At 32.3% G+C, this 9,973-nt stretch overlaps 1 protein-coding gene and 1 long non-coding RNA gene across 2 annotated transcripts in view; one reads left to right on the plus strand and one right to left on the minus strand.

Annotated features, from left to right (window-relative positions):
• Nucleotides 1–1,969: 1,969 nt before the first annotated feature.
• On the minus strand, nt 1,970–4,829 carry LOC101494520 (uncharacterized). Its single transcript, XM_004487890.4, has one exon. It carries the CDS (start codon nt 4,614–4,616, stop codon nt 2,094–2,096), a length of 2,523 nt encoding a protein of 840 aa, XP_004487947.1. The 5' UTR covers nt 4,617–4,829; the 3' UTR covers nt 1,970–2,093.
• A 3,649-nt stretch (nt 4,830–8,478) lies between these two features.
• LOC105852489 (uncharacterized) overlaps nt 8,479–9,973 on the plus strand; it is a 3,800-nt gene continuing 2,305 nt past the window's right edge. The window contains exon 1 of the long non-coding RNA XR_001144381.3: nt 8,479–9,147. This is a non-coding gene — a long non-coding RNA (uncharacterized lncRNA). The remainder of the gene's footprint in view (nt 9,148–9,973) is intronic.

Raw genomic sequence — 9,973 nt, forward strand, 5'->3', positions numbered from 1 at the left:
TAAATCCTCTACTGAAGCAAAATACCGGTCCATGTCTGCAACATGCTCATAAATTATTTGGTTGCGCTGCCTTTTTTCAGAACTTGGTTTTTCACAAACAAAACGTCCAACTCCATTGCATGCTGATAATAGAAGTGCCATACAAATTGCAGCAAATCCAGTATACCATGAAAGAACGAAGTACATAGAAATGGATTGTCATTCAGTTAGGGATGCCTATGACCGCAAAGTTTTAATGGAATTGACAGTTTAATAATCATTAAATGTAAGATTCGATGATATTTGTAATTATTCTTATAATTAATTAGTTCAATTGTAGATTAGTTGTTATAGTAAGACTTAAATCATTATGTAACAACATTACTTAAAGGAGAATTCTCTAATGGAAATGATATATTTTACCAATCGGAAATTGTGAGTTTAAATAACGACCATAACGTAACTGCATGATCTGTTGGAGCAGGAGGTGTTGTAGGGGTTGGGTTTATTAGTGGTTGACTTATAGGTATAGGTATGTCAGTGTGCAAGGTTTGGTCTATGGATGGAAAGGTAGTGGATGGCATTGATTTTGATGTCAATTAAGTACAGGAAATTGGTTGTCAATGAACTTGACAAGTCTAGACGTATAGATACAACAAGAAATAGGTTCAAGGCAAAGGCAAAGGCATGCATATTGAGAACTGTTGAGATGGGCAAATCTTGGTGCCATCAACATAGCCAAGAAGATCATACCTTGTGAGAAGAGCCTTGAACTAAATCATCCAGGTAGGATAGTCATCACCATCGAGTTTGATGTAGAGTTGGGAGCCAACGTTGACAAACACCAGTTGTTTGTTAGCTGATCGAGGCAGATTGGTAATGGAATGAGATTCTTCAGATATGGAAGCCATGGATCCAAAAAAATTGAGAAGGGAAGCTGTTAAGTAATTATGCTCTAATACCATAAGGAATACTATCATTCATTGATTATTTACGATACAAGAATTATATATATATATATATATATATATATATATAATCATGTTGATTGTGATCATCACATTAGATGAAGCGCGACCACACAAATGAGTTGGACACTACATCTTCACCTAAAATCTTAAGATATTAAGTATATTAATCATCTCACTTGTGTGGTGGTCAACATCCATTTTTCCATCCTAAATTAGCCCAAAGATACCAATGTTAGATTAGTCTTCGGTGGAGGAATTGGACTCAAATAAGAAGAGCGTTTTGATGATAAATTATGATGCCATTTTCATTTATCTATTGGCCTATTTTAACCAAAGAAAATGAGTACAAGAACATGCCACTCTTTCAAGAAAAATCTAACAGAATTATTCCCTTGTCAATTGAGCTTCTAGAAGCATTTTAGTTGAAAAACAATAATTTCAACATGAAACTAGCTTAAGTTAAAAATAGTGGCAAACCTTGAACAAAAACTTTTTAGGTGGCCAAATTTTTATAATTTTAATTAATAAATCAAATATATAGTATTGTATCTGAAAATATTAAGTTATAAATTTACAAATACAAGCACAAAACAAATTTACAAATGCAACAATGGAGGAAGGAGGTATCAAACTAAGAAAGTGTACAAATTTGAAACCTTAATATAAATGAAACTTCAAAAGTAACTACCAAACTTAGTCAAATCTTTATATCTAACAAAATTTCTCTTACCAACACAATTATTTTTTCAAATTTAAATTTTAAAACACACAACATGAATATTACAACTAAAATTTAGATGCATTCAGATAACATAAATATTATGAAACTCAAACAAGAGAATTAAATTAAAATGAATACTATACAATAAAACACAATATAATATATATACAACGAAGAGCATCGTAAAAGCGGCCAGGCAGGCATCGTCCGCCTGCCTGTCATTCTCTGAACTCTGTCAAGGATGACCTTCCATTAAAATGAAGTAATTTTCTGAGGATCTATTCTGGACCAGAGGCAATAGAAGAACTTTCTGAAGAATGATGTATTATTAGAGATTATACTATTATAGTACAAATGGAGTTGCCAAGGTATCTAAGAAAAGGAAAAAGAGAAAAGAAACCCAAAAGGCATATTTCACAAAATCAATACCTCAAACTCTCCTTAATGCAAGAAGCTAATCTTTTTACAGATTGATCATCAAAAGAGATATCAACCTCCTTAATCTTAGACACAAAATCTAAAGCTTCTTTATGCTTTTTAGCTTTACAATAACCATCAATTACAATCTTGTAAGTTAGTTCATTAGGCATGCAACCATGTTCAATCATGTATCTAATAACTTCACCAGCTTCAGCAAATAGCCCTTTCCCTGCATAGCATGACAAGAAAGTATTGAATGTAATCGGACATGGTTGAATTCCGTAGCCAGTCATCTCTGAAAGAATTCTTATAGCCTCCTGCATGAGCCCTTTTTTACAAAATCCCTTGATGACGGTATTGTAAGACACGACATCTGGTTTCAGACCCGAGTTTTGAATTTCCTTGAGCATTTCTTCTGCTTTCCAACAATCACCGACACGGGCATACAAGTCTATCAAGCTATTATATGTCACAAGATTCGGCTGAAACCCACTTTTGTGAATGAGGTCTATCATTTCGTGCACCTTCTCGAGCTGTATGTTTCGGATGAACATCGAAAGCATGGAGTTAATTACAACCATATCGAGTTTGTATCCATTCTTTTGCAACTGATGAAACGCCCTTTCCATTCCTTCAAGCTGTCTGCACTTATAGTTTGTAAGAACAAGGGTTCGCAAAAGTGTCCAACTAGGAAAGATGTGACCGTCATAAATTTCTTTCTCAACCTTCTCTAAACCCCTGACGTTCCCAGCCTTAGAATAACAATGAAGCAAAAGCGAGTACGAAGTTTCATTCGGCTTAAAGCCCTTATATCGCATGTCAAGAATGACGGATTCTGCTGCTTTCCAATCACCTCGCCGGGCAAGAGCGTTAAGAAGAGCATTATAAGTCGTTATGCATGGAGTAAAGCCTGCTGTAACCATTTCTCCGTACATTTTCGCAACATCAACTTCAGATCCACACCGACCATATGCACTAATTAATGTATTGAACGTGTCTTTATCAGGCTCAAATCCACAGTTTTTCATTTCCCTTAAAACCTGGTTAACATATTTTTGCTTACCCTTCTCACCACACACAGCAAGCATCGTGTTCCACGTGATACGATTAGGAGGACATCCGGTCAATTTCATGTCACAGAGAACCTTAATCATGTCTTCTGATCTCGACCTCTTGCCTAGCATTGCAAGAACAGCATTGTATGTGGACACATTAGGAACACACCCCAACTCCTTCATCTGACCATACATATTCAACGCCTTGTCCTCGTCTGCTGCCTTGCCATACGCATTTATCACTGTGGTATAAGTAACAGCATTTGGCATAACACCTTTGCTTGCCATTGTATCAATGACAGCAGCGCCTTTGTCGTGAAACCCGGCTCTTACATAAGCTGCCACAAGCTCATTGTAAGTAACCTCATCAGGCACGCAATTATTATCCTCCATTTCTTTTAAGATGTTCAAGGCTTCAATGTAAACACCAGCCTTCCCAAAAACCTGCAGCATAGAATTGTACGTAACAGTTCCGGGTTTATATCCATTCAATTTCAAATCAGCAAAAAACTTCCTTGCTTCATCAAGCATTCCCTCTCTTCCACAAGCAGATATCACAGTGCTGCAAGTAAACTCATCAAACTCAAGCCCTTTACATCTCATCTCATTCAACAACCCCAAAATCTTATTCCAAGACCGACCCATTTTGCCGTAAACATCAAGCATAACATTGTAAGTAACCAAATTTGGATTAAGACCAGTCTCCTTCATCTTCTCAAAGATATAAATGGCGCGTTTATACTTACCGGTCCGAGCATAAGCATGAAGAACAGTGGTACAAGCCCTAACATCAAGTGAATATTCTTCAACAGGAATTATATCAAACAACTTGGATGCAATTGAATATTGTGATTCCCTACCCAATATCTTAACCATTAATTCAACAGATTGATCATCAACCCTCATATTTTCAGACCCAAAATTCAACCAAACCCATTCAAACAACAAAAAAGCTCTTTCCCAATTACCAGAAAGGTCCAAACCTTTCAACAAACTAGTAATATCAGATTCAAGTAACTCATATTTCACAGAGTTGAAAAACTCAATCAAATCATTCAAAGAAAATCCAACAATTGAATTAAGCATACACTTACTTTTATCAGATAAAAATCCAAACTTTGCATCCTCAAACCAGTTACAATCAACAGATGCCGAATTGGGTCGTTTTGTATGAGAGTGTTGAAGAGTTTTGTGGGTGTTATCAAGTGGAATTTGGAGAGAAGAGAAATGGGTGTTATTATTGTTGTTGTTGTTTTGATTTAAAGGGACAAGTTTTTGTGCTGAAGAAAGGTGTTTGAGATGGTGAAGAAGAGAATCTAAATGATATGAAACAGGTGTTTGTGATGGTGGTGATTGTTGTGGTGGTGGTGGAGAGTGAGAAAATGTTGGTTTGAATTTCAAAGGTTGTTGTGGAGATTTTTTTGTTGGGAGTGGAAGAAGTGGTCTATTGGGGAAGAGGGTACCCTCCATTGAGGAAATTTAAAAAAGAGTTTAGGTGAGAGATGAGAATGAAATGAATTGGGATTGGAGTAATTGATGGTTCATTGATGAAGAAAAATGAGGGAATGAAAATGAATGTGTGAGAAAGATAAAGAGGATGATGATAGACGGAGAAAGGAGTGAGTGACTGATATTGAAACTACAAAAATCTCGTATGTCACTCGTGCGGTTTTTTTTATGGAGCAAATGAGGTTGATGAGAGAAGAGGGTTTGTTTATTAATTATTTTATTTGAAGATCAACTAGATAACTTAATCAAAAGTTATTTGTCCTCTTTCACTATATTTATAGTATAAACAAGGTTCGTCATAAAATAATTTCTTTATATAATTTTTTAAAAATTATCTCAAAATGAATGATGATTTTTGTTTTCAATATATTTATTTATTTGTATCGATTAATTAATACTACTTATATCATCTTCAATTTTTAATGCATTAGTTTTTACTGTACATTTATAACATTAACATTAATAATGCATCAATTCTTAATAAAGATAATTTAATAAAAATAGTATTTTATTTTTTTTATTTATTCATTTTTTAAATATTTATAAAATGAATAAATGACTCATTTATTATAAGTCAAATAGAGTTTTTCTTTCCTTTTAAAAACATCAATTTCATTTTTTTTTTAATTTAATAATTAAGAGATTTCTTTTAACGCATATACATTTTTATGTCATTAACCACTAGAACAAAAGCAATTAACAATTTATTTATATTAACGACTTTAAAGTACTGCAATTTAGCAGTTACAAAAATACTTTATAATAGTTAATGTTGTGTATTTTAATAATTAATAAGATATATGTTTAATAAATGTTAATAGTATACATTTTAGTTTTGAATGAAATATTCAAATTGATTAAAGACACATTTCTATATTTGTATTAGAAAAATGTTATTATTTAAAAAAGAAAGTTTCTATTTTTGAAAGAAAAACAATATATATATATATATATATATATAGATCTATATTGAAAATTGTGTTCCAATAGCAACTGATTTCCAATTACGGGTGTTTGGTTTTGTTTTACGACATTGAATCTAGATCAATAACTCTTTCTGGGTGGCATAGAGCTAACCATTGCAAAGCATAAACTTTTTCCTGTTGGTATCTACGGCCTCGAAAAAATCGGAATATATCAGAATGTATCAGTTCTTTATGAAATTAAATTAGAATTATACGCACAGCGGAATTTAAATTGTGGCATACAAGATTAGCAAGTTCTGTTAGATTGATATGAAATTAACCAAGATTCATACAAGACAAATTATCAGATTAAACAATATTACTTATCACAGAATATGTTTAACATGCATCTAATATTAATCACATATACAAATATATCAAGATAGTAAATCAAAGGAGTTAAGGGTTAGAGAAGATTGCACCAAGAATTTATACTGGTTCAGTTGTCAACTTGACAACCTACATCCAGTCCTGAAAATCCAAACGGATTTCAGATTTTCTTCTCCAATAGAAAGAATCAATTACAGATTGTCCAGTTTCATCCCCGAAACCTATCTATCTTAATGATCTTTTTCCTATTGATCACCCTCTGATCCTTGTAGATACTCGTCAATCTAACACAGAATCACAGTGCGACTCTTTCTTGTTGAGCACTCTCACCCAAGAAAGTAGCCACCAGTTTCTAGCTGGCTTTCTATCAACCCTTTGATCCTTGTAGATACTCAGCAATCTAACACAAAATCAAAGTACGACTCTTTCTTGTTGAGACCTCTCACCCAAGAAAGTAGCCACCAGTTTCTAGCTGGATTTCTAGCGTTCGTTTTGTTTCAAAGTATTGTTACAGACAGATTAACGAAGTACAAAAAAGCAGTCTTCAATCTTGATCAGTGTTCTTCTCACGAATTTGGATATTCAAAGATTGTTCATGAGAACTCTGTCTTTTCTCTCAGGATCACTTTTCCAGCTCTCTCATTGATTAAGGATAATCTTTTTTATCTTGATCTGAAAGAGCAATATCAAATTGTTAGCAAAGTGTATTGTGATCTGTTATTGAAGTTATCTTGAGTTCTTAGAAAAATGAAAATTATGATCAAGGTTCTTAGATAAAAAGATTGAAAGACAGTTTATATAGTTTCAGAAAAACAACTACTAAATCGATTCACCAATCGATTTATTAAAGTTATAAAACATGTCTAATCGATTTGCCAATCGATTATCGCGAGTCTTGTTTTTCTTTAATCTTGAAACTACATAAACTAATCGATTTACCAATCGATTCTTTTAACACACTTTTCAGAATAAATCGATTCACAAATATGCATAATCGATTTGGCCACAAACTGGGAGTTCACTGAGATATCAAAACATTGTTTCAATCGATTTCCCAATCGATTGTGTTTCAAAAAGTTCTTTCAATCGATTCTCCAATCGATTGTGTTTAAGTCAGTGACTCAGCTATTTTGATGTTAGTCGATGTGCCAATCGATTTATGTGTATTTGCCTGAAAAGTTCTTACCTGGTGTTTAGTTCAATTGATTTCCCAATCGATTACAACCAAACTTAACTTGATTGAAATCTCACACAATAGATTGTCCAATCGATTGTTTTAGTCAAGGCTTAAGTTCCTTTTGAAATTTTGTTTAGGCAATCGATTTGTCAATCGATTTCCTAGTGCCCTGTGACTTCCCAATCGATTTGCCAGTCGATTAGTTTCAATCAGTTTTCATTTTGTGATATGTACAATCGATTTGTCAATCGATTAACCTGTAAATCAGGTTGCCACTGACTTGTTCAATTTTCAATTCTAATTTAGTCAGTCGATTTCCCAATCGATTATACAATCACAAACATATACTTATCCTTGCACCCTTGTTATGAAATCGATTTCCCAATCGATTTGCTTCAGTCAAAAATCAACTTTTGTTGATTTCTTGTGTTCCAAGCAACCTATTCCAAGTGTGTAGGATTTGATTGTTGTTCCTGAAATCTTGCTCAATTCGAATATTAGATTTATCATGTAGTGTATGAACATTGTTGAATTGTTTTATTATGTCAAAATTAGGAATCAAAGGACTAAAGTCCAACATTTCCTTGTCAAACTTGAATGTTGTGATGCTTACAGATACCCCAAAGACAAACGCTAGGATGCATTCTGCTGCCACATTGTTAAAAAAAAATCCTTGCAAGTGGTTGGATGTTGAACAATTGGCTCATTAACAAGTCAAAGAGAGATTTAATGTCATACATCCAAACTTTTATAGTAGATATATGAAAACAAATTATTTTTCCTTCACTCTCACTCTTCTTTTTATCGATCATAGTACATATATGGAAACAAATTTGATAACGCTAAATAGCAACATAAATTGAAAACAAAAACTAAAATAAAAATGGTTTAGAGACAAAATTAAAGATAGATTTTGTTTACTTTTATCTCCAAACTTTTGTCTCTATTTGAATTAGCAACGTCGAACTCACTAAGATTCATTTTTAGTTAAAGAGTTATGAGATCAACGGTGTCTTAGTGATGAGCTTTGACCGAGAGGAAGGAAGTGAAAGTGAAACAAAGATAATGTGTTGAAGATTCACTATATGAGTGTGTGGATAAAGAAATCTAAAGGTTGAACTTGGTGCACCATGCACCACTTGCTTCACTGATGGATAACCATAGAATTTGATTAATAGAATTTGATTTATTCCTCTTTTGGAGGTTAGGGTTTAGATTATTAGATAATAATAGTAATAAGCTTAATTATGTTATTAGTTAGTTATAAGATGACTTAGTCAATTATAAATCATGAGTTCATTATTAAGCATGTGGAAGAAAATCTACACAAAAAACATCGATTAAGCGAAGATTGAGTTTGGATGCATACAAGGAAGGAAATGTTTCCTTTACAAAGAAGTCCAATACTACAAAAAAAATCTATCGTGACACTTAACTTTTAATGATATCTCATTATTTGTTATTATAGTTACTTTTAGGTACAAGTAAGGTATTACTTATTCTCATCTAATATCAACACATCATGTTAATTTAAAAAAAAACTCACATATTCACCTATTCATCCAAAAAAAATATTCACTTATTCACCCAAACATCAATTCACCCAACAATACATTTTCCCTTTCTTCCCCATTTCCATCTTAGAATTTTTTTTTTCTATTTCTTCTCAAATTTGCTCAAAAGGTCGAGGAATTATTAAAGTTCTTCTAAAAAAATTCCTATTTCATCTTAGAAATTATTGTCCCAATTTCTTCATTGATTCTTACTTTTCCTTTGAAGAAGTTTTTCTGGATTTCTTCATCATTCTTTAACCTTGAAGAAGTTTTTCCCGTTTTGTTAAAAAAATTCAATTCTCTCTTCAATTGATTCCTTCAATTTCCTCTCCAATCGTTTTCCTTTAGTTTCCTCTTCAATATGTATTCATCTTCAATCTTTTTCCTTCAATCAGATTTCTCTTACGATTTAGTGATTTACGTTTTACGATTTTTGATTCACGACTAAGCAGTTCAAGGATTCATGAGTAAGTGAAAATCATTTCTCCTCTATTATAGCAATTTGCATTGGTTGAATGATTTGATTGATTTTAGTTTTTTAAATTTTAAAACTGATTTGAAGTTCTTCTATTTTCATATTAAGAGAAAGAGAAACAATAGTGATAGGGCAAAAAACAAATATAGAGTTTCTCATTTTCAAGCTTAGGTTAATTTCCAACTAGTTCATATCTGATATTGTTATTTTTCTTCATGCTTATGCAGTTCATGTAAGCTTTCTGGTTGAATTAATATCTAATGTCTGTTGGGATCATCGATCCGATAAATCAAATCATATATCATCAATTTGAATTTTTTGTTTTGAGATTTTGAATTGCAGGAATTGTGTTCCTATATCCATAGTTATTTTGTTTGGGCTATGAAGTTTTTTTATGATATTTTGGTTGTTTGACTAGCTATAGTTTGCATGTCATTTGTTTATGCTTGTGTATTTGGGGTTTTAATTTGATGTCAATAGTGCTTAGTTCTTGGATTATGTTATTTTACTTTTTGTTATTCTTTGTGAGTTGAATTTTGCTAAATTTGTTTTTGGATTTTGTTGAAATAGTATCATATAATTTTTCTTAACATGTATTTTTCTTCAGTGATGTTGTATAGATGCGTTGTAATTGATATAAAGTTTGCTTCCGGGATCATGAGTTTTAATTTATTTGCATGTGAATTTGTTGCTATCTCTAGTAGCCTATCTAATAAATTATATGAGGTACTTTTTAATATTCAAACAGATAAACTCAGAGGTCATTGTTTTACTATAAAAATACACATGCATTCATATAGAGTATCAATATACAATTG

Source organism: Cicer arietinum, chromosome 1 (genome assembly GCF_000331145.2).
Source record: "Cicer arietinum cultivar CDC Frontier isolate Library 1 chromosome 1, Cicar.CDCFrontier_v2.0, whole genome shotgun sequence".
Taxonomy (NCBI): Eukaryota; Viridiplantae; Streptophyta; class Magnoliopsida; order Fabales; family Fabaceae; genus Cicer; species Cicer arietinum.

Coding starts and splice junctions, on each gene's coding strand:
- LOC101494520 (XM_004487890.4), bottom strand. CDS start 4,616: ATGGAGGGTACCCTCTTCCCCAATAGACCACTTCTTCCACTCCCAACA.